This window comes from Brassica napus, chromosome A6 (assembly GCF_020379485.1).
Source record: "Brassica napus cultivar Da-Ae chromosome A6, Da-Ae, whole genome shotgun sequence".
Taxonomy (NCBI): Eukaryota; Viridiplantae; Streptophyta; class Magnoliopsida; order Brassicales; family Brassicaceae; genus Brassica; species Brassica napus.
In genome coordinates this window covers 18156909-18184843 of record NC_063439.1, presented here as the reverse complement: position 1 = coordinate 18184843, position 27935 = coordinate 18156909, and the positions used below count along the sequence as shown (strand labels likewise).

The following is a 27935-nucleotide window of genomic DNA, read 5'->3' as shown; positions in this document are numbered from 1 at the left end:
GAATTTAATTTAATTTAATTTCTCTCTTTAAGAGTTCTTTATTATTATGGACAAAATATTCAACGTCTATTTCGTATTTAGACTACCACTACGTTCCTACCTCCTTAACCAAACATGACACATGTATGTATATATAGCCTTGAATCTCCTGTGGCTGTGAGAGAAACAAAGACAAGTTTGTGTTGTCGCATAGCTCTAAGATGGCAAAAACAAACCAAGCCATCACTATCTTTCTTCATATCTGTTTACTTCTTCTGCTTCTACTCTCTTCAACAACTTCTCATCCTCTTTGCTCAGATTCAAGTAAGTCTCATGTCGTTTTGAGTTCAATTGTTGTTGTGTTCATGTCGTTTTGAGTTTTTGTCTTTTTTTGGTCAGAGACTCAAGTCAACACCAACCAGACACTTGAGTTCTGCGATTCCTACTCAGGAAAAACTTGCTGCAACTCCAAAGATGATCTTGAATTACAGAATCGTTTCAACTCCATGAACATCTCTGACTCAAACTGTTCTTCCCTTCTCAAATCCATTCTATGTGCTGTAAGTATAGATCTTTTCACTTGTCCATTTTCTTGAATTCAAGATTCTCTGTTTCAAATCTTGCAATTGTTTGATTTGTTTTGATTCTGAATCTCATGAGTTTATTCACCAGAAATGTGATCAATTCTCTGGACAACTGTTTGGTAATGAAACTTCTCCAATTCCAATACTGTGCAACTCAACTTCACAAGACTTATGCTCAAAGCTATGGGACACATGTCAGAACATCTCCATCGTCTCTTCTCCCTTTAGTCCCACTCTACTAGGCGGTGCTACTTCTCCTTCAACCCCCTCAACGTTAACCGATCTCTGGAAATCACAAACCGAGTTCTGTACCGCCTTTGGTGGACCAGAAAAAACCAACAACAACAATAGAACCAAATGCTTCAATGGTGAACCGCTTAACCAAGAAACTGATCTAAAGCCGCCTCAAGGGATATGTGTTGAGAAGATAGGAACCGGGTCTTACCTCAACATGGTAGCTCATCCTGACGGTTCAAACCGAGCCTTCTTCTCTAACCAACCTGGTAAGATCTGGTTAGGTACAATACCGGATCAAGACTCAGGTGAAGCGATGGAACTCGATGAGTCAACTCCTTTTGTTGACATAACGGATCAAGTTAGTTTCGATACACAGTTTGGTATGATGGGGATGGCGTTTCATCCTAAGTTTGCAGAGAACGGGAGGTTCTTCGCGTCTTTTAACTGTGATAAAGTCAAGTCTCCTGGATGCACTGGTCGTTGTGCTTGTAACTCTGATGTAAACTGTGATGCCTCTAAGCTTCCTAAAGACGACGGTGACCAGCCTTGCCGTTATCAGACCGTTGTGGCTGAGTATACCGCAAACGGTACTTCCTCAAGCCCTTCAACGGTAAAGAATCTAAGATTTTGTGTGTTTTCTCAACCAAAATGTGAGTTTCTTGGAGAGCAAGGAACTAACAAAGATTGCTTGTTGTGTAGGCAAAGACTGGTAAGGCATCTGAAGTGAGGAGGATTTTCACAATGGGACTTCCTTATTCGTCGTCTCACGGTGGTCAGATTCTCTTTGGACCTGATGGGTATTTGTATCTCATGACTGGTGATGGAGGAGGAGTTTCAGATACTCACAACTTTGCACAGAACAAGAAGTCTTTGCTTGGCAAAATCTTGAGGCTTGATGTCGATGTTATGCCAAGTTAAGTGACGGAAACAGTTTGGTATTAGAGAGTTTGTGTTTGGTGTCTTTCTACTTACTTTCTGTGATATAACTCTGCAGGCGTATCTGAAATCTCTCAGCTTGGTTTACGGGGAAACTACTCTATCCCAAAGAGCAACCCTTTCCAAGGCAATGCAGATGAACAGGGTGAGATTTATGCTTTAGGGCTTCGAAACCCGTGGCGTTGCAGCTTTGATTCTGAGAGACCGGAGTACTTCTTGTGTGCAGATGTTGGAAAGGTTTGTTTCTTTCTTGCTGTTTAAGCATCAGACTCTTAAGATAAGGTTGCTGAGTTAAAGAAAAAGTATGTAACAGGATACATATGAAGAAGTTGATATCATAACAATGGGTGGAAACTATGGCTGGAGAATCTATGAAGGACCTTATGTTTTCTCTCCTTTATCGCCTTTCGGAGAGAATGTTTCTGAGATCTCTAACCTGACTTTTCCTATTCTTGGTTACAACCACTCCGAAGTCAACAAACATGAAGGATCTGCTTCCATTATTGGTGGTTACTTCTATCGTTCCAACATTGATCCTTGCTCTTACGGCACGTAAGTCATAACACTAAACCCTAAACCAGAAATACATAATCATAAACCCTAACCCTAACCCTAAATCATCAACCGTTTTTTTGTTTCAGGTACTTGTATGCAGATCTTTATGCAAACGCGATGTGGGCAGCAATAGAATCACCAGAAGGTAGCGGTAACTTCACTGACTCTCAAATACCATTTAAATGCAGCCAAGATTCACCGGTGAAGTGCACGGCGGCACCAGGAGGAGCTGACTCAGGACCTGCACTTGGTTACATCTACTCTTTTGGACAAGACAATAACAAGGACATACATTTGCTCACAAGCTCGGGTGTGTACAGAATTGTTCGTCCTAGCCGTTGTAACTTTGCTTGCTCCAAGGAAAATACTACTGCCTCTAGGGGAAAACAGAGCCCCAACGGTGCTGGGCCTCCTCAGTCTCTACCTTCTTCTGCAAGAAATCACTGTTTCTCTGTATTTATGTCATTATTGTTGTTGATGTTGTCTATGTGTTTAACTGTCTTAAAATGGTGATTTGTTATTGTTTCAAACTCTGTTTTGTTACAGCACTTGTGAGCGTTGGTTGTTCAACATCTATTTAATACTGCGTGTGTTAGAAGGAAGATTATCTCTAGTGTCATGTGAAAGATTAATTCTTAATATTGGTCCAGTCTTATGTATGGGTTTTACTTTGGGTGGGCAAAAAAACTAAATCGAACCAAAATCTACCCAAACTAAACCAAATATATATCTCAATTTAACTGAATGGTTCGGTTCGGTGATGTTTAAAACCGAACTGAAAATCCAAATTTTGCATATTTAACTAGGTTAACTAAATATTATACTAGGTTTATAGATATTGGTTTAAAACTATTAGATTCAATTTCTATATTCTACTTATATATGAATAGAAAAAATACAACCAACAATGGAAAACATGATTTTTCTACACTACTAGGTGTTTTCCTGAACTAGGTACAGTAATAATTTTTTTAAATTTAAATTACATTTAAAATCAAATAAAAATTTATTATTATTTTACTTTTTATTTTTTATCCATATTTTAATTAAAATTTTATTTAACTGAACATAAAATTAAGATAAAATATTTTTTTTATTATTTGAAATTATATTTAAGAATAGATATGTATATATTTAAAATTATGGTTGTAGATAGATTTTTTCTATTTTTGGATAAAATATATTAAATCAACTGGTTTAAATGAATAAAAAATCTGATATAAAAGTTGTATAATTATCAAAAAGTAAAGGAAAAATTACCAAAAATACCACATTTATAGTACCATTTTTCATGTTTACACTAACCATTTTTATCCTCACTTTTAATGAAGGGTAAAAGACATTTATAACCCTAGAGTTAATTAATTTAAACTTAGAGCTAGAGTTGAAAGGTAGGGTAGGACTTTAGAAATGTGAAATTTAGGATTATAATAAATATATAAATAAATACTTAAATTTTTTTTTACAATAGTTTCAAAAAAAATTCGATTTTCAAAAAGAAATTTTGAAATAAATGAAAAAAAATCGAAAACATAAAAAGAATTATTTATTTTATTTAATATATATATATATATATATAGACACAAAGGTATAAGAGTCTTTTGTCATTTAATAAATAATGTATCTTTGAAAATATCTCTTCAATAGTTGTAAACATGAATAATGATACCAAGAAAATGGTAAACATGAAAATTCTCCATTTTTTTCTAGTATGCTATGTCACATTTATTTAGTGTAATTGATTGTAGAGAAAATATGTGTCAAAATCCCTTTACAAATGATGTATAGGGAATTACAAAATCCAAAACTAAATATGATATTATATCAGGTTTCAAAATGATGATTTAAATTTTTTAGATTACATTTTCCATGTGTTTATTTTTGACATTTGTTTTTACTATTAAAATGGAGAATTTAATGACTTTCGTGATCAAATAATTTTTTTTTTTTGTGATTTATAAATTGGTTTTACCGAATTAGAAAGAAATTAAAAACAAAAAACTGAAATGACCCAAACAGGAACCAAATTGAAGTCAACCCGAATCCAACACAAGCCAAACCGAAAAGTATAAATATATATTTTATTCAGTATAAAGAAGTTACGAATATGATTTAAGCAAGTAAATTTGGTAGTGAATGAGGGGAACACTTAATGCAAAAACATTTTCGGTCAATATATTGAACAAAAGCACAGCAGGGACAGTTCTTAATGCAAGTGTTGTTGTCGTCGCAAGTCAAGTCTGTCCTCCATCTTCCGTCGTTGCATCTCTTCTAACACGTAACTTTGGTTTTGGAGGATTACATTGCTCGCAAACACATTGTTTGAAGATACATCTTGTTACTGCACAACCTGGACAAAAAGTTTGACAAACGCCATCATTGTCGCAAGATCCTCCACGTTGTGTTTGTATCGGTACATCTGTCATGTCGTCCCTAAATTTTGCATCTCCTTCCAATGCTTTAGCTACCCACAAACCTGGTGTGATAAGAGAGCTAGTGTGAATTATTAGAGTAACAAAATGACAATAAAGTGTTGGGCATAAATGATTATCATGTAAAACTTTCAAGAATACTATGAAAATGTGATAAAAGTTAAAAGTTAAGAGATTTGGCTCACATGAAAGACACATCAAAAGGCCTAAAAGGAGCACTTTCCTAGACGCCATGTTCTCCGTTTTAATGATTTTGATTTTTATGCTTTCATTCTAATGTCGCACACACCTATATATCTATTCAATATATAGTCTTAGGCAACAATATTAAATTGTTAGTAATCAGTATAACTTCATTCCACTGAAATAGTAATCTAACTTTCATCCATTCCAACTTAATAATCTTAAATAATATGATGTCAAAAAAAATCTTAAATAATGAATGTCAAGATTTGTATCCATTCCAACTTGATTTAATTTTGGTCAAGATTTTTGTTTTTATTTGTAAAAAGCTTTGTATCCATTCTATTAAAATAGAGACACCCTTTATCTACTATTGACATGTCATAGTAGGACTATTTAATTTGCATAATATGACATATTTGATTATTACATCAACCAATTAAATATACAACATTTCTAGAAAATAAGGATATTAATAATAAATAATTTTAAATATAAATCTGAATTTTGTTCTTAGTTATAACAAAACCTGTTGGAAAAAAATCTAACAAAAACCTAATAAAATTTTAAAATATTTTTTATTAAATAATGAATTATTTAATTTTGTAATTAGTAGTATAATATTATTATAAAATAATGCTAACTAATCTTATATTATAGAAAAATAAAATTCAAAGTTATTTTTAATAAATGTTATAATTATAGTTTATATTATATTAAAATAAAAATATCCTTTGAATTAAATATGGAAAACTAACCTATTTTATTATTCTTAAACACGTTCATTTAAATAAATTATCTTTCACCAATAAACGGGTTAAAATTTGTAAACTATGTAATAATTTTCCACAAAAATAAAATATTAATATATGTTAAAATTTTATACTACAGCTATATATCTTTAAAAACATATTTAGAAGAAGATTCTCTATTTGATTATTTCAAATTATGAATTTATTGTACCAAATTTGAAAAAGTCATAACAATCAATAAAAATGTAAAATGTAAAATAAATCACTGTATAACAATAATTTAATAAGAAACATTAACAATAAAAAATGTTATGATAATAATAAAGGTATATTTATAAAATGAAAAAAATCTGCATGCATTTACGGGTTAAATTATAGTTATTAAAGAAAAAATGTGAAAGGTTATAGTTATTCCATCTATCTGCTTCACATATATTTTGACATTACTTTTCACATAAGTAAAAAATCATTTAAGCATACTAATATATACTCACATTCAAACATAGTGAATTAGAACTTAAATTTTGAATCCCCTATATATTAATTGAGGAACATTTAAAAATATGTAACCTCAATTTTGTAATAATTAAAAAAGACTTCCTGCTTATGTATCAATCAATTAAGTAGTTAATTAATCCTACGTGTCAGTCTCACATTAAAATTGAAAAACATGTTGGTCCAATTCGATTTTTATATCTCAATAGAAACATTTAATACTAACCATATGATATCATATGATATTAACTAAAGCAATATGGTTATTTATTATATATTATTTCCTTAAATAAAACTTGCGGAATTAACTAATGTGATTATGATATATATAGTAATTAATGATTTTAAATAATGAAGATTTCCTAATAAAATGTATGTTTTCTATCATTTTGTTTAATTCCTTACTACTAAAATAAGTTACACAATTACATTAATCATATATTAAAAATTTAGATTTTTTTGTATATGTTGTATTTTGAATTTTTTAAAGCGAGTATAAATTATTAAAAATGTTAAAAGTCTCACATAAACTTTTGTGATCAATGTTTAATTTTTTTTCTATAATAAGATACAATGATAATAAAATCATATAAATAAATAATTTTATTTTAATAGGTGTTTATGTTAATATATATACTTCATATCGCTTAAATTTAATTATATATCATATACGATAGATAAAATTGTGTTTTGATTTTATTATTCTAAAATGATTGCGAATAAACAAGAGCGGTCATTTGATTTATCTGTGCAAGCCAATTTATTTATTACATAATAGTAACTGATTTCTTAGTTATTTAATAGATAATTATTATTTTATTATTTCATATCATGGAGAAAAATATAAAATAAGTATTTATTCTGCACAAGGCGCGGATCTTAACTTAAGTATGTATCTCTTTAATAATTTTGAATCTTAAATATTTTTCTAAATCTGAGGCCAAAATAAAAGAAAAAATGAGAATAAACTCAAAAATCAATATTTATATCGAGCAGTAACCAAAATGACACAAAAAGGAGAAAAATATCGAAGATAGATATGATTGACACGTGAACGTAAACTTCCCATAACCATAATAAAATTTTAAATTGCTAAATCATGATAAAAAACCGAGCTGGCATAGTTTCATTGTAACCAAATAGTAGACATGAGATTCTTCGGTCTAAACGTTAGGTTTTTATGCGATAAATAATTTTTTGACCAAAATATTTTAAAAAATGAGATCAGTTCATTAGTAAACAAATTATGTAATTAACAAAAACGTTTATATAAAATTGTTTAAGGGCCAAATATATTAATTCGATCAATAATATAATTTTTTTTCTATACGATATTTCTTAAATAATTTTCATATAAATTTACTATGCGCAAGGCGCAGGTCTTATCCTAGTTATTTTTAAAAATCCAATTTTAAATTTCAAATAGATACCTGTATAAACACAACAATCATTGTAATGTGAGTATCGTTCAAATTGGAGTATCATTCAAATTTATACATTTTAAGCTAGACTTAAATTTTAAACACAGAAGTTACTAATTGCGGTGATGGATTTATGCTAATTGCAGTGATTTGAAACTGAACCGGTCAGTCGGACGGGTTGGACCGTGACTTGCTCTTCTAGCCGGTTCCGGGTTGTGTTAAAACCGAATTTGAACTAAACTATAAATCCGGTCAAATACATGTTTAAAACCAGTGATCTGGTTCGATATTAAAACATAGTTCTCTTGAATTCAAGTTTAAACAAATAAAAAGTTACAAATTTTAAAAATATTTCATAAAAATATCATATTCTTTTCAATATCTATCTAAATAAATTAGTGTTTATTATAGTTTAATATATTAAAACCTGGTTCTTGGAATTCAGGTTTTAAAAAAAGTTTAGATTTTAACAATGATATAAAGTTTTTGATAAATAATTTTATAATTATATATATATTGTTATTTTATTTATAATTAAATTAAAATTTAAAACTCAGTTGAATCGGTCCGATTATTGTCCTAGCTAAAATTCCGAGTCAATGTCCGGTCTGATTTTCAAAACATTGGTTAACTATTTAATTTACATCCATTTGTAGTGCACGTTATTGTTATGGTGATAATATTTTTTTATTTAATGTATTTACTATTGTCATTCATAGAAAGGATTTGTAACGTTTCAAAAATATTAAGTTTGTGTTTTATTGTTTTGATCGAGTGATTAATGTTGTCCATAAATTTTTTTGGATGGTTTTTAAGTGAGTTGTTGTAAATATACATTTTAAAAAGATTTATTTTATGTTCTTAATATAATGATTCGTAGAATTAGTTTGTAACAATATCTTTAAACATCGAGGAGTATTTTCTTCTAAAGTTTGTGAGGATTGCCGTATAAATCATATGCCAGACTTGTAATTCTGCTACTTTCAACCTATTAGATTTGGATATGTTATTTGTTTAAAATTTGTAATTAGTTTTGTGATTATTCAATATCCATAGATAAATTATTATTATAGATTAGAAAATTTAGAATTTCAAAGAAGGACATGTGTCGCAAAACCCCCTACCACTTGTCATGATATGAGAAAAAAGTTAAATTTATGTATATAGATATTAATGGTTACATAAAATAAATAAATAAATGTATATTATATTTTGGTATCTGGTCGTATATTTACATTTATGTTTTGACAATTTGCATTGAAGTTTTATTATAAGTAGATTTTATTTTAAATTTTTTTAAAACTGTTTTATTTTGGGTGAATCCTAATTTCACCATAAGTTTAATACTTCTTTTCAAATTTATATTTAAACGATAATTATTTTTATAAATGCCATATTTTGTGATGAAAAAGACTAAACTAGTTTTTAATCATTTATAAAAGTTTATAAACCCAACTCCACACTTTAAATACTAAACCCTAGACAATAATCACTAAACCCTAAATCTAAATGTAATTAAAGTAAATAAAAAATAAAAAAAATGTAATTAAAGTAATTGATTGGATGTATTTTTGAAAATTGCCAACAAACTTATAGTATCTTAAGCATTTTTATTTTATCTTAAGTTTAAATAATGTTTATTACCTTTACCGTAACCACTCTGGCATCTGAATCCTCATTTAGTATTGGAACTCGTGTGATAGACAAATACCGGAGCCGGCTGTTGCCTAGTAACGTCCAAGCTCTATTGTATACTCGTTCTTGGATATATGGTTATATGCTTGATGATGAAGGTAAACATACTTTTATCTTATAAACTGATCATGTGTATAAAAGTCTAACACTATCCTCTTCTGAAATTGTAGATGATAATGGTGAAGGTGAGACGGTTGTTATTAGACCGAGTCCAAATAATGTGGAAGACATGATCACACGTCCACCAAAGGAGTAAGTTCTTTGATTATTCTCAAAGTAAATATTTTGACTCTTTTCTTTGACTTTCCTTATTTCTGAGAAATTTGATATGCATGAGTCTTGAGTGTGTCATTTTCGTTAATTTTATTGCGATACTATGATTCTTTCTTTGGTAGTGGCTGTTGTGACCTCAATATAATTCAACAAGAAAAGCACTTGTGAAAATCCCTTTTTGAAACGAGTTTCTTTTTGGATTCTTGTTATGTAAAGTATTTTACACCTTGGATGGTAAATGAATAGTGTAGCTAGTGATTGTTACAGTGAGTGTTTCATCAAACAGAATATTCTCTATCTCTAATTTGGTTCTTTGAATGTTGTATTTCTTCTAAGAGATTTTAAGATATGAGTTTGCACTCAAATGGTTGATTTTGTGTTTCAGGTGAAACAATGGGCAGACATAACAAGAGAAGTGAACGAAATGATGAAATGGCTCGATTGGAATTAGAGACTTTTGTTTGTGTTCTATTACCAAACGACCATAGTTATTGTTAATGTGTAATGGTGGAGACTAGAGATGCAATCTTGTTTTTCTTGCTAGACATTTGATTTTCTGTTAATTCAAATATTTTGATGAGTTATATTATATAACTTGAGAAAAGAAAATTATGTAATTTACTAATTTTTTATTAGCATTTTTAATTATTAAATGTTAGTAAATTGATGGTAATATTATTGTGATATAGTAAATATTTGTAAATTATGTTTACTAATACTATTGTTAATGAGTCAACCCAATAAAACCACTAACTCATTAATTTAAATGGGTTATGGTTTAATTCAATTCATTTAGTTAATGGGTTGGATTAACTCATGATCCATAAACTGCTCAATCCATTTGGGTTTGGATTGGATTGGGTTGGTTTACCCGTATTGACACCCCTACCTTTACGTAGTTGTTAGTTAACTTAGTTTTAACTTGTTTGTGTTTCTTTTTCTGACGACCATTTTTGAATCATGCCACACCAAGCTTTTGTTTGTGTAAATTATTTAAATTATATCTAAGTTTTTTAGTCTTCATCTATGGAGTATTCTTATACATTTCTATTAATTAATGTTCGTGAAATGTAAACTTTAAAAACATTAACTAAGAGTATTTGAACTGTTTAATTACTGTTGGTTCGTAGAGGTATGACAAATTGTTTAATATTTAGTACTGTAGCAGAATAAAAACATTTCTGACTAAACGTTAACAAACTTTTAATTTGTATAAAATTCTAAGTTTATTTTAAGAATGGGAGGTAGTAATGAATTAAACGTCTAGTTATATATGCGATTGTCGATCCTTGCAAAAGTAGCATAGACTTTACAGAAGTACTACTAAACTATGCAAAAAGTTTTATTGATACCATCTTTTCATCTCAGATTTGAAGAAATGTTAGAAATAAGTTTACATATGAGATTTAATACGTAAATGTTGATGTGGAGGATTACATTGAGAACAAACACATTGGTTAAAAATACACCGTGTGATAGCACACCGCGGGCAATGATTATGACACACATTGTCGTTGTTGCAAGAACCCCCACGCCGTATCGTTACATCGCGTAACTGTTGTTGTGGAGGATTACACCGAGAACAAACACATTGGTTGAAAATACACCGCGTGATAGCACATCCTGGACAATGATTATGACAAACATTGTCGTTGTTACAAGAACCTCCTCGTTGTATCGTTACATCTCTCATTTCTTCGTTAACTCTTGCTTCTCCTTCCAATGCACCTAATATATAAACACACAACAGGAGTTTGAATAGTCACGAATATGATGCATTTAGGTTTTCTATAACAACTTGGAAAACTAACTCGTATTTGGACATCAGGTATCATGCAAAGAAAAACAAAAAACGCTTTGGAAAATGCTATGAAATTTAACATAGAGTTGGATGATGGCCTCACATGAAAGTGAAAACAAGAATGCAAGAAGCATAGCTTTCCTGAACACCATTTTCTCCATTTCTGATAGTAATTCTTATTAAACAAGCACACTCTTCATGTATTTATATACAATTTCACATATACGATAAACTGATTTCTTACCAATAACATACACTTATTGATATTGCAACGGAAGGTTTAAGGCAGTAAGTTTGGAAGATTCTCTTAAATTTTGACGTATAATCTATAAAGGGAAAGAGTATCACAATCCCTATGATTACGTATCAACTATGATTATGCCTTTTATTAATATCTCAATATTATGTAGTTACTTCCGTTACTCTTTCTACTATGTCTTTTTGTTTTTTTTTTTGACATCAAAGCTCCATATTCATTAAACTGATCCGAAAATGTGTAAGACTGTGGATCTAACCAAGAAGGGATCATAGTGTTTACGAGGGAAAAATAAGAAAATTGCGTGCGGCCTCTTTTTGCAAAGAGATCCGTCCGACTATTAAAAGCAGGAGATATAAAATAAAATGTAGTGAAATGCTAGATCCTTCCACTAGTCCTCTCACCACAATCTTCATAATCTTGACTTTTGCTTTCCTTACTATTCCTTTATATCCAAATCATGAGGTTGCGTTTGTTATAGAATGCTTTTAATCTAAAGTCATGTCTATGTTTTGTCAGACATTGTCTGTATCACAGACGTTGGACGATTATCTCCAGAAATCAATACGAATGTCTAACCATACCAAGAAAAGAGCATTCTACAAAAAAAAAGGATTTATATATTTTAGATTTCGTTCTCCAAGATCAAGAAGATATACTACAGCTAAAGTTATATGCTATGAAAATGCTACAAAACCAAAAAAAAAAGATTTCTGATTTCTATTGTCCTCATCTTTACAAACCAAAGAGAAACAGAGTGATTTGGTTTGTGTCATCTCATGTTGCAGCACTGAGGTTTTCCTGTCAAAACCAACTTATCCCACAAGCAAATCATCTGTCTTGGCGACTGGTAATGCGCCGTCAAGTGATTCTCTATGCAACCAAACTGACAAAACTTGAGACTGTGAATGTAATCCACCGGTTTGGTCCCGTTGTTGAATTGTTCTACCCACATTCCCACACTCACATCTTCCATTTTGAACATCTGTAGTGTAGTATCAAAAAAAAATAAACAAGAGTTATATCAATAATACACATGCTCAAAGTTTCCTGAAACAATTCAGCTAACGTACCCTTAGTTTGTGTTTCTCAAACTCTTTTACAATGAAGCGAGATATATCATTTGACAATATGTACCCCGGTCCATTAGCATAAGGTGGATAGTCTTCCTCGGGCCATTCCTGGAACATCATAGTTCTAACTCATATTGCGAAACAAATTGACTCTTTTAAGCCAAAAGATCATACATAAGCTTTTATACCTCATACGTAACAGCCCATTTACCCTGACGGAGCGGTTTGTGATAATAATTGATGTTGCCAATGTATAAACTCTTATTTGCAGGTGTTCTCTTCGCTTCACTTAGAACCGCATCTACTTGTACAAATGTATCGTCATCACACTTCATTATGTACTTTGCAACAAGCTGATGAGCCTGCCAAATAAAAAAAAACAGAAACTCTTTATCGATACTGAATCAAGTATTGTTTTTTTTTTAAATCAGCACACTCACTCACTCACTCACCCCATACTCGCAGATGGCAACAGTTTTGAGGACAACAAGGTCATAGCTATCCATGTAAGGGACTATAACTATGTCCCCAAAGAACTCAGCTTCCTTCTTCAGCTCCACATTCACTTCCTTCCTCGTGTGCTGCTCCAAATAAAACACTAGAGTTTAGCTCTCACAATCTTAAACAAGATAAGAACACATGTTTAAACTTACCAGTGCAACAAAGAAGCGAGCCACTACTTTAGAAGATTTAACTAGCTTATGCTGCATCCACGACTTCCTCACAGCCATTCTCTCAGCAAAATGGTTACCAGCAGAAAGGATACCAATGAACATATCAACTTGGCCATCAGGAAGTGATGGGGCTTGCCAGTTGCTCGAGAGCTCAAGATACCTCTGAGGAGAAAAGCTAGGGTGCGAGGTCGGGAGAGATCCAGCGAAAACCGAGTGAACATCAATGTCCCCGTTGATGGTTAAGCCAGTAGCATCCTCAAGCGTAAACCCCTTCATACACAGACAATCATCAGTTTCACGCCAATTTACTAATCAAAACCACAAGCGAAGTACACTTACAGTTCGGTAAGGGAAGGAAGTGACGTGCTTCCCATCGACACTAACGTGAAAACCTTCCAAACCAGCACTAAGTGTAAGCACAAAGAGCTTGTCAACCGTGAATGGAAACGGCCATTCAACGGTTACTCTCTTGCTCCGACCTACTAATCTACTAAGCCACCATGTATCCGCCTTGCTAGGCTCTTCTTTAGATGCAATGCTATCGTCACGAACCCATTTCTCGCACTTCACCTGACCATCAACTACAAACCATACTCACTAATTAGTATCCCCACAACAACATAACATGAAAAGTTAAATGCTTTACTAAGTACTAACCAGTTTCTTCATCGTCTCTAGATCTCCACCCTTCGCATCTCTGTGCAGATCCCCACTGCATCCTATAACAAGTGTTCTGCTCAATCACAGGCTTACCACTCCAATCACCCTTAAGCCTCGGGTTCAAGTGGAGGATCCGAGGTGGCTCTTCCCCATCCACTGCTTTCAAGCCCTGAAGCTCCAGCTTAAACTGCGAAACCTCTCCTTCCTTCAACATCGATATCTTCGGGTCCTTCTCCGAGTGAGCACCTCTTGGCTTCCCAACCACTGTGATGTGCGATCCGAGAGTTAACCCGCAGGGAAGCTCCATGAGGCTCCCACGGTTGGAAAGATCAGACCCGGTTAAGGAAACCGAGAGAGGGCATGAGGTTGATTCCTCAGTCTTCTTCTTCAAGGACTTTAAGGTCTTTCCAGACTCGAGCTCTTCCCACAGCTTTCTACCAACTTCCCAAGCCACTTTAGCGGATTTGTGAAGCTCCACCGACCCGTCTTTGCTACCCGGGTTGAAAGTTTCCGGGTCGAACTTCAAGGTGGAGAGGATCTGACTCCTCCTCCTTAAACCCTGAATCGACGATGGTGGTTCGGACTCGGGTTCCTGGAAAAGCAAGCTCTTTAAAGGCCGGCTCGGAGGTAGCCTCTCTTGCAACTCGCGCTGGCTGTTTTGCTTCTCGGGTCGGGTTAGCGGGTCCTGAGACAAGGTGCTAAACCCTGTTTTGAAGACGAAGGGGATTTCGAAAGTGATGAGGAGCATGTAGAGAAACCCAACCGCCATTAGTATCTGCACCGATCTCTGCTTGCTGACGGACACGAACACGTCCAGTTTCGATAGCTTCGGCTTCCTCATTTTCTTAAGATTAGAAAACCCTAGATGATGATGATGATGATCAAGACGAAACAGAGTCTCTCTAAAGTTCAAAACTTTATTGTGAAAAACAAGAATCAGATCGGTTGGGTACTAGTAATTACGAGAAAATTCAAGAACTTTCCTTGTCGAATGACCAAATCGTGGGGGTTGTAGAAAATTCAAACTCAGAAGAAACGCTGAAAGGAAAAGACTTTTAAGCTTCTAGAGAGAAGAGAGAGAGAGAGAGAGAGGAGCGTGTGAATGGTTGAGATGCAGAAGCAAAAACAAACGCGTAAAGGAAGAGCAAGGAAGGAAGAAGACAAAGGCCTTTCTTTCTCCCTTCTTACTTAGTGCTGCTTACGTCCGAATAAACCGCCGTTCTGCTTCCTTCTCTTCCTTTTTCGAATCTCCTTTTTTCCTTTTTTATTTTATTTATATTCGTTGGATTTATCTTTATGGACGGTATATGATTAAACTTTATTTAATTTTGCTAATTCGATTAAAGAAAGGTAAGTCCACCAATACAATAATCGAATTTTATTTCACTTAAATCCGAAATGTTAAGGCTAATGCTTAAGCAATCAAAGGAGTTGTCTTCGTGTCTTCGTGATTAGCTATTAGATGATTTAAAGAAAAAAAAAACAATGTTAATCTACTGACTCATATATTTGGAATAGGTTTTTATTATATTTTAGTAGATACGATTCTTATTCTGGTTTAGATGATTGCTGATTAGTGTTGTTTAAGCGGTGCTGAATGGGTCAACTGCGCTAATTCTGTATTGGGCCCTTTTATTACTGATTGCATCACCTATGAAGTCACTAAATGACTCATGTTCTCATGCTACTTTGACTTCTTTTTTTTCTCTAGTTTTTTTTTTTTTGAACAACAATCTCAAGTTTTTCTAAATTCAAAAAATGAGTTCTATAATTTGGTTTGTATGGTTGTGGAGATCATTTTGGTCCAGTAATTTGATTTAAAAGTTCATTATATTTTTTATAGTTTGTAATAGTATAACTATTTAGCGTAAAAAAAAGTTTAATGATTTTATTTTCATAATTTATGTCATTTTGTTTCGGGATGGAAAACTATCTGTTTTTACATTTAAAACGTTTTAACCAATTTAGGCTAAAGATTATCCAGCTAGAAACAAATTATTTATTAAAAAATGAAAACAGTTGGCGATCAAGTGTGTTTGTATTTGATAAAACCAAAGTCGTTACTATATGTTTCACAGTATAAAACAATTAACTTTAATCATACATAAAATGGTAAGATTTCTTATTTGGGGTACAATTTTTTTTTGAAAAAAATAGGGAATATTGAGGAGAAAATGGGGACCAGAGTCTTTTTATGGGGAAATGGAGCTCGAGGAGTAAGTTGGGCTTCATGTGTGACACATTTGCACCTAGGTGTCTCTGCTTTATCCACTTGTCTTTTCCACCTTTATTCACTCTCTTTCTTGAGACATGACTATAAAGTCTATAACCGTTGCAAAACAAAATAGTTAAAAATGAACCAACTAGTGAACCCGTGCATCTATCGCAAGCAGAGATTACTTATTAGGGTGGACGAATGGCACGATTGGAATATCATAATTTATAATATCAACATCATCAACGTTTATCTCTCTCAAATGTACAACCTAAGTAACACGAATTGTTTTTGTTAACATGCGTATCTGTTGGGCTAATTTATAATCTGGTCAATCAAATTATCAAGTCTCAAGTGATTATAAATATTTGCATGCATACCTTTGTGCTTTTAAGCTGCCCGCCCTTAAACCAAGACGAAAGAGTTGAGGTGAACAGCTGCTAGTATACTCGCGTGTTCATCGAGAAAGAATTTTAACAGGTAAATAATCGTTTTGATAAACTTCCATGAACAGCTGCTAGTATACTCGCGTGTTCATCGATGGCAAGTATTAAACAGATAAATGATCGTTTTGATAAACTTCCATTTGATGTAATATATACCGCCCGGGACCTCGGAGGAACTTTTAGGCAACCCCGCACACGTAAAACCCAAGATCCTGTCATAGGAAAATCCACTGATCATATATATATATACGTATGTGTAATGAATAACAAGAGAAGATAATCTAGAGAGTTGCCACAAAACAAGTTCCCTCCTTTCTTTTTCATCGTATCAACAGAATATTATTCCATTTTTATAATTTAATTGTTTCCTTTCACTTTTCTTTTGCACCTAAACAAAGTTCCTGTATTGTCTCTTTTCTATTTTTGTCTAAGCTATCTAACAAGATGAATCTATTTTTGTTCTACAATTTGCACTCCCTAAAATATATAGAAAATGAGAAAAGAAACCCAGACTCTTTTGTAATTCAAGAAATAGAGCTTTTCATAGAATTAGACTTCATCCACAAAAGAAGTCTTCGGTAGAATATGATATTTTCTTGAGCTATTGGATAATCGAAAGGACTCGTAAGCTTTTATGATAAAGGTAGTGCCGGCTCAAAATGGTTGAAGGCCCTTGTGCAAATAATTTTTTAGAGTCCTATAGTTAGTTATCTTCTAAAATGTTACCAAATAATAGTCCCTCGCGTACGAAAATACCTCTCCTCATCTCTCTATCCATAAAGAAACCTCTAGCAACAAGATAGCTAACCGATCAATCGTAATTGGAAAGGTCGAATTTTTGGTACATCATATTTATGCAATTACAAATAATGTGAGACTGAACATGATTTTTTATTCAATTTTTTTTTGAACACATATTTTTAATTAAATACTGGCCAATATTCATAGCAAAAGTATACTAAACTGTTTGATCAAGTAATAACATATATTAGCGGAAAATTGGATTTCTAAAACTTTAGAATTTGGTGATGGACCTAAAACGGTCTCACTGCTCGCCCTCTGCATGACTGCATGCAATAAGCCGGTCCCGATAAATGTTCATCTTAAACGGCCCGCCCATAGAATAACATTAAGCAGCTTTTAAGGAGCTGCATGATCAGTGCATTGTATATGGAAGTTGGTCTACACCACACTGTGCACAATTTCCAGGGCCTAAAATAGAATTCGGTCTACACACAGGTCGATGGCAACTTAAACCGAACCACCCTAGAAACATATATCTTCTTTGATGGTTGTGTTTTTGTAGGCAGTAAAAATGAGTGCATCCCCTTTTCTTTCTACTGTTTGTCTATCATTGTTATAATAAGTAAAGATAGATTTGAAAGTGACCAGAGAGATCAACACTTGATAAAAACAACATTGTTGTATTGTCTGTTATAGCTTTAGCAAATCGATTCAGTAACACATAGAGATCTCATATACTGCTCTCAGATCCTGTACCTGTAACAATCACTTTTATGTTGATACGTTCACTGGAAAAAAGTAGACTTACCTGTAAATAATCTCTTCTTGAAAATAAATGGGAGATTATTTTCCAATAATAAAAAGAAGGATTTGACTTAAAGTCAAAGTAATTGGATCCAACGGCTGAGATTCTCTCTTCTTCATCCCCTTTTCAGATCAAAATCCGAAATTTCGATCTCTTTCTCTCTCTTTCACTGAGGTTGAGGGGCGCCAAAAAAAAAACCCTTTTTGACAAAGAGGGAACTTTGTTTGTTTCTAATTGAGCGAAATCGATTTGACGAATTCCAGCTGGGCAATATATCGTCTTCGTCAATCTCAGGGTCTTTCTCCCATACGAGCAGAAACGGGAAAGGGGATTTAGCGATGGAGCACGAGAACGCGGTCAAAGAAGCCCTAAACGCACTGTATCATCATCCGGATGATACAGTACGTGTTCAAGCTGATCGATGGCTCCAGAACTTCCAAGGAACCCTCGATGCTTGGCAGGCTAGTTATTCTTTGCCCGATTTAACCTGGATTTTTCTGGGTTCGATTGTTCTTCATTCCTTGTTTTTAGTTATTAGATTTTAGCAGGAAGCTCGATTTGCTGGGTTTTATCAGTTTTTTCTAATAATCTTTTTGACCCATGGTTACTCTCTCTAGGTTGCGGATAATTTACTTCATGATTCTTCCAGCAATTTGGAAACTTTGATCTTTTGTTCTCAGACCCTTCGAAGCAAGGTAAAGCACATTTTTAACTCTCTCTCTCTCTCTCTCTCTCTAATTAATTGTTTTTGATTATGCATACTGGAGGAGACTCTGTCTCTTGACATTTTCTCTGTCTTACTCAAAAGGTTCAACGAGATTTTGAAGAACTACCACCTGGGGCTTTTCAGAAGCTACGGCAATCACTAACGGTAAGTCTTTATTCTACATGTAACTTTGGGGGTTTCTGAGTAGTTTTATATATCTTTGTTCTTTTGAAGAATTAGTGTTTTGCTGGTATCTAGGTTTTACCATTCCAGGCTATAGTTGTATGCAGCATGTACTCTTTGTATTCGACAACTACTTTCTGAGTGTGCCCCCCGCATAATTTGACTGTCACTTTTTTCTGGAGTGCAGACATTGTTAAAAAAGTTTCACAAAGGCCCCCCCAAAGTTAGGACCCAGGTTAGCTTCAACATCTTTCTCCATTATGCACTTGTGGAAGTTGTTATTGTGCGTTAAAACTCTTGTCTCTTTAAGTTGAATTATCTTATGCAACTAATTTGTATTGTAGATTAGTATTGCTGTTGCTGCCTTGGCGGTGCACGTCCCTGCGGCTGATTGGGGAGATGGTGGTATAGTTAGCTGGCTTAGGGATGAGATGAATATGCATCCTGAGTATGTGCCTGGTTTCTTGGAACTCTTGACAGTTTTGCCCGAGGTAGAGTATTTTGCATTCCTTTATTTAATTGTTCACCTCCCCCAGTTATGAAAATGAATTCGTCTAGCCGGTAGTGAAAGGCCTTGTTTCTGTCTGTCTTTGATCTGCTTACTTCTTAGCTATGCTGGCATTGTTGACCTCAAATTGAGTAAAACTAAGCTTAAGGTTGAGGATGTCTAACGCGAATATTAAGTACCTTCTTTCTGTTTCTAAATATGCATTTTATGTTACTCTATAAGTGTTATTTCAGTCCCTTACGTAGTACTTAGACAAGAGGTTGTCGTTTCCTGGAAAGCTATTTTGCATGACCGTATATGTAGAAAATGTTGAGATTTGTAAATGATGGAAGATTCCATAATGTCGACCTTTCCTTTAGTTAATTTGATCCCTCTTTAGGGACTTCACTTTAGATGGTTATGCAAATGCAATGTCTTGATTTTTGTTGTCCTTCCTGCTGTGACCAGGAAACGTTTAACTACAAAATAGCTGCTCGTCCGGATCGACGACGTCAATTTGAGAATGAGCTTACTTCGCAAATGGAAGCTGCACTTAGTATATTAACAGCATGTTTGAATATAATTGAACTTAAGGAACAGGTCAGAGCTTATCTTCTTCTTTTTTCCTATAGAGTGGTGTCATAGTTCCATACATATAGTTTGTTATTCCTTTTCCAATCTCTGTGATCCTTCTCAACATCACTTTAAATCTTCGAGAAGCCATGTTTTATGTTTCCTATGCCCGTTGTGTTGATTAACTTACGCTTTCATTTTCCTGCCAAATTTTAATATTTCTTCTGGCATATCATCATCTTCCAAAAAGTGGCTTGTATGTCTAAAATTCGGGTAGAATTAGTTTTTGTGTCTCTGTGTGTTTGATCAGCTAGTGTTTCTGGTGTTGCGAGGGGTCACTTATCGTCAACTATTTCTTTTGTGACTTGGGAATTTCAGGTTCTTGAGGCATTTGCTTCTTGGCTCCGTCTTAGGCATGGGTATGCTCTTTTTCTTTTGCTTTTCTATCTCCATTTTGATCTAGAGCGAAAGCTTTTCTAGATTATTCGTTGTGAGTTTCGTCAGATTAAATACCAAACATTCATTATAATATAGGACTGATGGCATCAGATATAACATGTTTTGCTATCTGGGTTGCAATGTTTTGTTCTTATAGAATCTCTTAGACACAGAGCCAAGTGTATTTGGTCCATAGCTGTTGGTTGACTAGCTAGTTTTCACTACTTTCACCGATATATTAAACTTAGCAACGATGATGCTGACTGAGCTGTATGATGGTAAACTTGTGGGATGTATTTTTTCAGGATTCCTGGAGCAGTGCTTGCCTGTCACCCATTGGTTCACTCAGCTCTCTCAAGTTTAAACTGCGATCCACTCTCCGATGCATCTGTCAATGGTATTGCTCGTTGGAAAGCTCATATATACTAATTTTGGATAACTATTTATAGTTGAGTAGATATTGTGAAACCATTTCTAGTATTGTGATTTTATGGAAGCTGCTGTAATTTTCTAGCGTACTTGGTGTCTTGGTCTCATAGTTGGAATATCCTCAGTTCGAAATTTGTAAATAGAGCTATTATAAATATGTGTTAACCTTTCCTTGTTGACTTCTAGAGATTAGTGTGTTTTAAGCGGGTTGGAGTGTATAGATACTGTACTGCTTTAAGATATTTTTTCACCTGCATTATAAGGAACTGAACTTTTTAATACTTTGTTAAATAGAAAATGTCTTCTACTATCTTTTAGTTAGCAAGTCAATGGTTCCTTCTCGTATCTAGGATTCATTATTAGACTATTCATAGATAAACTTCATTTTCGACTTCGCAGTTATCTCCGAATTGATACATCACACGGCATCGCCAAGCTCTGGTGGTATTTCTGCGCAAACACCCTTAATTCAAGTTATTGTGCCTCAAATTCTAAGTCTTAAGGCGCATCTAAGAGATTCTTCAAAGGTACTGTTATGATCCTGTTCACCTTTAGTATAGGCAAGTCGATGGCTGAATCTGCTTGGTATTAAGATTTTGTTATTTCATGTCGTTCCTGTTCTACTGGTTGCGGCTTGAAAGCCTATGATTTTGTTGCTTATATGACTTGGAATATTTGTGGTTAGAGAAATTGGTAAATGCTGCTAAAGATACCACCCCTCATAATTCGTTGTAATTTTGGCACGCGATTGTATTTTTTCTTTTGCCTCTTAGAATTATTCCATTTTCAGGATGAAGAAGATGTCAAAGCCATTGGTCGATTATTCGCCGACGTTGGGGATTCATATGTTGAATTGATTGCGACTGGTATGCTGCCTCAGTTCTACTACCCTCCCCTGTTGTTTTAAGTGTTCCGTTTCATGTCTCTTGATTGCCTTCGGTACTGCAAATTCTTTAGTTGGTAATCTCAAAATATTTGAAGCATACTCTTTCTGACCTCAGGTTCAGATGAATCGATGGTTATTGTGCATGCCCTGCTGGAAGTTACTGCTCACCCAGAATTTGATATAGCCTCAATGACCTTTAACTTTTGGCACAGTCTTCAACTTACGTTGACGAAGAGGTAACATCAGCCCTTGCATATGCTTTTTGGGTGTCCTAGTTTCATATTCTAAGAGTGTTCATCTGCCAGGGATTCTTATATATCTTTGGGTAGTGAAGCATCTATTGAAGCGGAAAGAAATCGAAGACAGCATGTCTTCCGGCCAGCCTATGAGAACCTTGTATCTTTGGTGAGTTATGTTGGTCTCATCTGATACTTTTGTTAGCCACTCTAAAGTCTTACTTTTTTATAAGGGGTTACTTGCTCTAACCCAGAGAGACGAATTGATTTCTGATGCATGGATGACTTTTGTGTTTATTAATGTTGCTTTTTGAAAATGCTGGGTTATTAAGACGTTCATTTGATTGCTCTTATTTTGGTGGAAAACAGAAAATTGGATGAGTTATTGTATGCTCTGCGGTTTATGTCACTTGTGGGTTTAAACATATAAACTGTTTTCTCTTCACAGGTTGGCTTCAGAGTTCAGTATCCTGAAGATTATCAAGACCTCTCGTATGAGGACCTTAAAGAATTCAAGCAGACAAGATATGGTAATGATAGCCGCATATGGCTTTTCTTATTTTATTTAGTTGAACCGTTGTTTTCTACTAATGTAATGTTTTATATTGGCAGCTGTTGCAGATGTATTAACTGACGCTGCGTCAATCCTGGGAGGTGATACAACGCTTAAGATTCTCTATATGAAGCTTCTTGAGGTTTGTGCTGTAGCTTAACAAGAATGATATTTGTTCTATCATCAAATAAAGAATGTGCACTGTCGATATTTTAAAGAGAAAATAAGAAGTACGTTAACGTGATTTGTATTATTACCACCAAAGAGATACATTCTGTACATTATTTGAGGATGTAATATCTTTGACGTTTGTGAAATATGTACTCAGGCCAATGCTCAGCCAGGAAATGGGTTTCAAGAATGGCGTCCTGCTGAAGCTATTTTGTTCTGTATCTGGGCAATATCCAATTATGTTTCAGTTGTTGAAGCTGAAGTGATGCCCCAGGTCTGTATTATGGATAGTTTCTGCCTGTGCATCTTCATATATCGTGCTGCTGCGATTTCTTTTGTCACAGTCTCTGGAATATGAGTTTCTCATTTAGTTTTTCTGCTGGATAGGTGTGTGGGTCTTTGCCCCATCAAATCTGTGTGTTTAATGTTTTGAAACAACTTTACTTCGATTCTACTCTGCTATACTTGTGTATCATCCATGGAAATTTCATTCTTCTTACATTCCACTTTCAGGTGATGGCCTTGCTTCAAAATCTTCCACAGCAAGCGCAACTGCTTCAGACAGGTGATTAAGCTTGCTTATCCTCTAAAGAAACCTTGTGTGTGAAGCCGTTTCCTTAATGATGAGACATCTATTTCCGTATTTGCTTTCAGCATGCTTACTTGTTGGGGCTTATTCAAAATGGCTTAATGCTGCGCCAGCTAGTGTGTCAATATTGCCGTCGATCATTAGAATTCTTATGAGTGGAATGGGGGCATCTGAGGATTGTGCAGCAGCTGCAGCTTTGGCTTTTAGACATATCTGTGATGGTATTGTATTCATTCTTCCAAACCTAACAAGTCTTCCTTCTCTTTTTACTACTAAGCATAACAATGACATTATGACGAGTATGCATATACCTCAAAACTTGCTCTATAATTTCTTTGTTGTTTCTCGACCATGACTAACATATTTTTATATTGATATTTTGGTTTTAGCCAACTATCTGTTGGTTATAAAGGAATAAACCAGCTCCCCTTTGATAAATATTGCTCTTCCTGAGTGTTTTTTAAGTTCTGTCCTGGCAGAAAGAATAACACTTTAAGTAGTTTCGTATTTCACTTGCGAACTAAATTCTGGTTGTTAGTTTTCTCTTAGGAAGTGTGAAGTTCTGACCTCTGTAAAAATACAATTGCATACTGACCTGCTTCAAAAATGGCAGTTAGTCGAAAGGTCTGACTGGAACCCACGCTAACGGATATGCTTCGACTCTACTGACTTGCTAGCATATAGGGTGCATTGCAATACTGGCAAGTATTTAGAATTTTGTTGTATGCTTTATGTATGTGGTGTGAAACCATACTGGTAGTAACTACAAAACTTAAAGCTATCTAACAGCTAATGTTTTTTAAATGCGGATTGCTTGTTGTTAATCTGATACGCATATATTATATTTGGTGTATTCTCTCTTATTGGTTTTAAAATGTTAGTAAATTCTGACGCCTGTTTGATCAACTTTTAACTGCAGATTGCCGAAAAAATCTTTGCGGGTATTTCGAAGATTTATTTACAATCTATTGTATGGCAATTAATGGCGGCAGTGGTTATAAAGTATCTGCTGAGGATTCGCTAAATCTCGTTGAAGCTTTAGGGTATGGGGTCAACCTAATGATGGATTATATCTCCTCATTGTGTGCTATTAACATCTCTAATATTTTTTTATGCAGTATGGTTGTTACAGAACTTCCTTTAGATCAAGCCAGGAGTGCGCTTGAGAAATTATGCTTATTAGCCGCTTCTCCTTTAGAGGTTCGCCATCTTGACTTTTTGCATGGTTGTTATAATACAATGTTAATAATGATGAGAACTATAATCATGTGAATCAGGAAGCTGCGAAAGAAGATTTGGACAAGAAGCATGCCCGGGAATTGACTGTTCATATTGACCGTTTTGCCTTCCTGTTCAGGTTTGTATACCATCTTAATAATGCAATGTAACTCCGCACGATTTGTTTGGTCTTGCTAACAGAAGCTACTACCTTTAGGTATGTGAACCACCCTGAAGCTGTTGCTGCTGAGATCAATAAACATTGGGCTATTTTCAGAGTAATTTTTGATGCGTGAGTGTTTCTAGACACATGATGATTAACATATGTTCTTCAAAATACTTAGTATGTCACTTCTTACTTTGAAAAAAATTGTTTTACTGCAGTCGTCCTTGGGACATGAGGACAATGGAAGCTCTATGCAGAGCATGCAAATATGCTGTGAGCTTCACACCTTTGTTTTTTTACTTTTTATTGTACTTATATCTTCTTGTTCCTCTGTTTGCTAATGGTTGGAGTTATGTTTGTAGGTACGTACTTCTCGAAGATACATAATTAACACAATTGGGGAAATGCTGGCAAAAATTCAATTTCACTATCAGCAGCATCATCAGCCATGCTTTCTCTATCTCTCCAGTGAAGTTATAAAGGTACTCTGTGTTATTTTCATTCCATGAAATGCTTGGGGAAAATAAAACTTTAGAGAAAGCTCTAGAGAATCTAATCTTCCTGGGATTTTGCAGATTTTTGGTTCAGACCCGTCTTGTGCCGACTACTTGAAGAATCTGATTGAAACACTCTTTGCTCACACAACATGTCTTATGACAAGTATCAAGGTTGATGATCTAACTTATTAGTATTATATATTCTGATCAAGTTACTATGTCCTATGTGGTGTCTGATTCCCTTTTACATTCTTACAGGAAGTCACTGCTAGACCAGACATAGCTGATGATTGCTTTTTGTTGGCATCGAGATGTCTCCGTTACTGTCCGCATTTATTTATTCCTTCTCATATATTTTCACCAATTGTAGATTGCGCAATTATTGGAATGACGGTGCAGCACAGGTTCGTACTCTATAGGATGTTCATCGTAAGCTGTTTTTTCCTTGAAGGTTTTGACATTGATGTTTTGAACATCATTTCCTCCAGAGAGGCCTGCCACTCGATATTGACCTTCTTATCCGACATTTTTGACCTCGAGAAATCTGTGAATGAAGAGCAGTTCAAACGAATCAGGGACAATGTCATTATTCCCCGGGGAGCTACAATCACCAGAATCTTGATTTCATCATTAGCAGGAGCACTTCCCAGTTCTCGGCTGGATACGGTAAATTTAGGAATCTATCTATCGTCTACTTACTGCATTGAGACTGATGTTTTTGTAAGCCTTTGAAACACCGTTCATTTGTTTATGAATGTGGGTTTTGGGTTAGGTAACATATGCGCTGCTAGCTCTGACCAGAACATACGGTTTACAAGCAGTGGGTTGGGCTAAGGCAACTGTTAGCCTGATACCTCGAACAGCTGTTACAGAGACCGAGTCTGCTAAGTTCTTACAAGGGTTATCCGATGCTGCTTATGGAGCAGATGTGAATTCTCTGATAGGACACGCAGAGGAACTTTCAGATGTTTGTCGCCGTAACCGTACTGTTCAAGAACTTGTTCAGGCAGCTTTGAAGCCGCTTGAGTTGAATCTGGTTGCTCCTGTATCATAAAGATGATGAAAACAAACAAAGAAAGAAAGAAAGAAAAGTGGGAAGAGCCATAGAAAGGTCAATTTTTGCATAGACCCCTTTTGATGGTCTTTTATCCAAAGGTTGAGAGATTTGATGTTTTTTGTTCATAAAGATTTTTTTCTATTTTGTTGTATTCCTTTCTGGTGTGAGCCGTTGTTCCATTCTTTGGCCGGTTTATCCCAGTGCGAAGAACCAAACTTCAATCTATTTTTAATTAAACCGGGTGAGAGAAAACAGAAGGGATCCTTTTCCCCTTCAGGGATTGGTATGATTTTGAGTGGGGATTATATACAAAAGCATCCATGTTCTTCTTTCTTGTTAAGCTTACAGAGTATTACTCTTTTCTCAGTTTTTTGATCAAACCAAGTCATAAGACACAAGATGTTCAACATTGTTTCAAATTGATAATAAAATTAAAAGGTGAAGAAGATTGGCAACAACAGAGCTTGAATGTTACTTTCCTTAGGATAAAAGCAAATCTTGATGGAAGTGAGGTGATATTTTTTGCTTTCAGGTTTCACTTGATTCCTTTTTTCTCACTTTATGTCTAATTAACATTGCAAAGCAGTAACTATGCATTTCTGTGTGTTCCACTTTGTTACTCTATTACTATACTGTCTTATCTTAATCTCAATTTTAACATCTTGGTGATCGACAGCTTTTCATGAGTAGTCTTTACTCTAAAGTCACATGATAACACAATTGATTGAGCATTATGTTGTAGCTTTGTTTCCTGAGTTCACTCTAGAATACTTCTCTCTTCTGTCAGATTTCATGTGTTTTCCATTCCTGGCAAATCATTTTATTATCCGAAACTTCAGTATATCTCTCATATAGTGTCACTGTGTCAGCGAAACGAACTGATCAATTTTGAAATTTCCGATACTCAAACAAAGAGTCAATGATAATGTAAAGTTTCTCTTTTATTTTCGAGAAACCTACTAAACTATTTATTTGCCCATAAAGTTCTCATTATGACACAAGAACGCAGCAGAAATAGCAACAGACAACAGTGTGGGCAAATACTTAATTCAGCGAAAAGTAGATATGAATTCATTTTCTTTTCCAAAGTAGAGAAAGTAAAACAGTTGCCAACCACTTCAATTATCTAACCCGTGAATTTACCTACCACAAGTTAGGCAGCTACTTAATAATCAAATTAAATTGTATTGTTCCTTGTTCCTTTTTTAGGCAAGTGTTTTACTAGTATATTGTCTGAACTCACCAAAAACAAAACAAAAGAAACATACAATTGTTACAGATTTTAGCAAATCATCGTTTGTAAATATAAGACATGAAAACTGACTCATTTACATCATAACGCAAACTCTGACAAGAAGAGCAACATATCATCATAAATTTCACACATATATTGAATATCTTCATCACCATCTAATTTTCTTTAAGGATTTTAGTACACAACATATTTTGAAGAAAGAAGAAATACTAAAATGGTTGCGACCTTAGGGTAGTAGTAGTAGTAGTACTAATATATAACTTGGTAATTAGTAT

At 34.3% G+C, this 27935-nt stretch overlaps 4 protein-coding genes and 1 long non-coding RNA gene across 5 annotated transcripts; 2 read left to right on the top strand and 3 right to left on the bottom strand.

Moving 5' to 3' along the window:
- Window positions 1-91: 91 nt before the first annotated feature.
- LOC106347840 (HIPL2 protein) lies at window positions 92-2893 on the top strand. The gene is made up of 7 exons (XM_013787449.3): window positions 92-303; window positions 379-539; window positions 652-1410; window positions 1500-1713; window positions 1795-1973; window positions 2050-2288; window positions 2378-2893. Exons 1-7 carry the CDS (start codon window positions 201-203, stop codon window positions 2802-2804), a joined length of 2082 nt encoding a protein of 693 aa, XP_013642903.2. The 5' UTR covers window positions 92-200; the 3' UTR covers window positions 2805-2893.
- Window positions 2894-4355: 1462 nt separating this feature from the next.
- Window positions 4356-5319, bottom strand: LOC125610118. Its single transcript, XR_007340132.1, has 2 exons — window positions 4909-5319; window positions 4356-4767 (listed from the first exon to the last, which is right to left on the bottom strand). It is a non-coding gene; the product is annotated as an uncharacterized LOC125610118 (long non-coding RNA).
- Window positions 5320-10862: 5543 nt separating this feature from the next.
- On the bottom strand, window positions 10863-11580 carry LOC111198930 (defensin-like protein 266). The gene is made up of 2 exons (XM_022688273.2): window positions 11447-11580; window positions 10863-11270 (listed from the first exon to the last, which is right to left on the bottom strand). Exons 1-2 carry the CDS (start codon window positions 11502-11504, stop codon window positions 10936-10938), a joined length of 393 nt encoding a protein of 130 aa, XP_022543994.2. The 5' UTR covers window positions 11505-11580; the 3' UTR covers window positions 10863-10935.
- Window positions 11581-12196: 616 nt separating this feature from the next.
- Window positions 12197-15245, bottom strand: LOC106347837 (hydroxyproline O-galactosyltransferase GALT6). The gene is made up of 7 exons (XM_013787445.3): window positions 14004-15245; window positions 13686-13927; window positions 13326-13616; window positions 13125-13253; window positions 12861-13034; window positions 12673-12780; window positions 12197-12584 (listed from the first exon to the last, which is right to left on the bottom strand). The coding sequence occupies exons 1-7, from the start codon at window positions 14845-14847 to the stop codon at window positions 12372-12374; spliced, it is 2001 nt and encodes a 666-aa protein (XP_013642899.2). The 5' UTR covers window positions 14848-15245; the 3' UTR covers window positions 12197-12371.
- A 3132-nt stretch (window positions 15246-18377) lies between these two features.
- Window positions 18378-26771, top strand: LOC106347835 (transportin MOS14). Its single transcript, XM_013787444.3, has 27 exons — window positions 18378-18677; window positions 18834-18911; window positions 19025-19087; window positions 19293-19340; window positions 19450-19596; window positions 20061-20192; window positions 20544-20584; window positions 20909-21000; window positions 21432-21559; window positions 21823-21898; window positions 22034-22154; window positions 22224-22323; window positions 22603-22684; window positions 22767-22849; window positions 23036-23152; window positions 23392-23443; window positions 23533-23688; window positions 24387-24510; window positions 24586-24667; window positions 24745-24824; window positions 24903-24977; window positions 25070-25124; window positions 25214-25333; window positions 25427-25519; window positions 25607-25752; window positions 25837-26014; window positions 26121-26771. The coding sequence occupies exons 1-27, from the start codon at window positions 18555-18557 to the stop codon at window positions 26400-26402; spliced, it is 2874 nt and encodes a 957-aa protein (XP_013642898.2). The 5' UTR covers window positions 18378-18554; the 3' UTR covers window positions 26403-26771.
- Window positions 26772-27935: the final 1164 nt, after the last annotated feature.

What these genes read in the sequence shown, in the direction of transcription:
- LOC106347837 (XM_013787445.3), bottom strand. Translation starts at nt 14,847, where the DNA reads ATGAGGAAGCCGAAGCTATCGAAACTGGACGTGTTCGTGTCCGTCAGC. An exon ending in TAGAGACGATGAAGAAACTG is followed by an intron (nt 13,928 to 14,003) that starts GTTAGTACTTAG and finishes TATGGTTTGTAG; the next exon opens with TTGATGGTCAGGTGAAGTGC. An exon ending in AATGGGCTGTTACGTATGAG is followed by an intron (nt 12,781 to 12,860) that starts GTATAAAAGCTT and finishes ATGATGTTCCAG; the next exon opens with GAATGGCCCGAGGAAGACTA.
- LOC111198930 (XM_022688273.2), bottom strand. Translation starts at nt 11,504, where the DNA reads ATGGAGAAAATGGTGTTCAGGAAAGCTATGCTTCTTGCATTCTTGTTT. An exon ending in ATTCTTGTTTTCACTTTCAT is followed by an intron (nt 11,271 to 11,446) that starts GTGAGGCCATCA and finishes TTTATATATTAG; the next exon opens with GTGCATTGGAAGGAGAAGCA.
- LOC106347835 (XM_013787444.3), top strand. Translation starts at nt 18,555, where the DNA reads ATGGAGCACGAGAACGCGGTCAAAGAAGCCCTAAACGCACTGTATCAT. An exon ending in AAGCTGAAGTGATGCCCCAG is followed by an intron (nt 23,153 to 23,391) that starts GTCTGTATTATG and finishes TTCCACTTTCAG; the next exon opens with GTGATGGCCTTGCTTCAAAA. An exon ending in AGCGCAACTGCTTCAGACAG is followed by an intron (nt 23,444 to 23,532) that starts GTGATTAAGCTT and finishes ATTTGCTTTCAG; the next exon opens with CATGCTTACTTGTTGGGGCT.
- LOC106347840 (XM_013787449.3), top strand. Translation starts at nt 201, where the DNA reads ATGGCAAAAACAAACCAAGCCATCACTATCTTTCTTCATATCTGTTTA. An exon ending in TGATGTCGATGTTATGCCAA is followed by an intron (nt 1,714 to 1,794) that starts GTTAAGTGACGG and finishes ATAACTCTGCAG; the next exon opens with GCGTATCTGAAATCTCTCAG. An exon ending in TGTGTGCAGATGTTGGAAAG is followed by an intron (nt 1,974 to 2,049) that starts GTTTGTTTCTTT and finishes AGTATGTAACAG; the next exon opens with GATACATATGAAGAAGTTGA.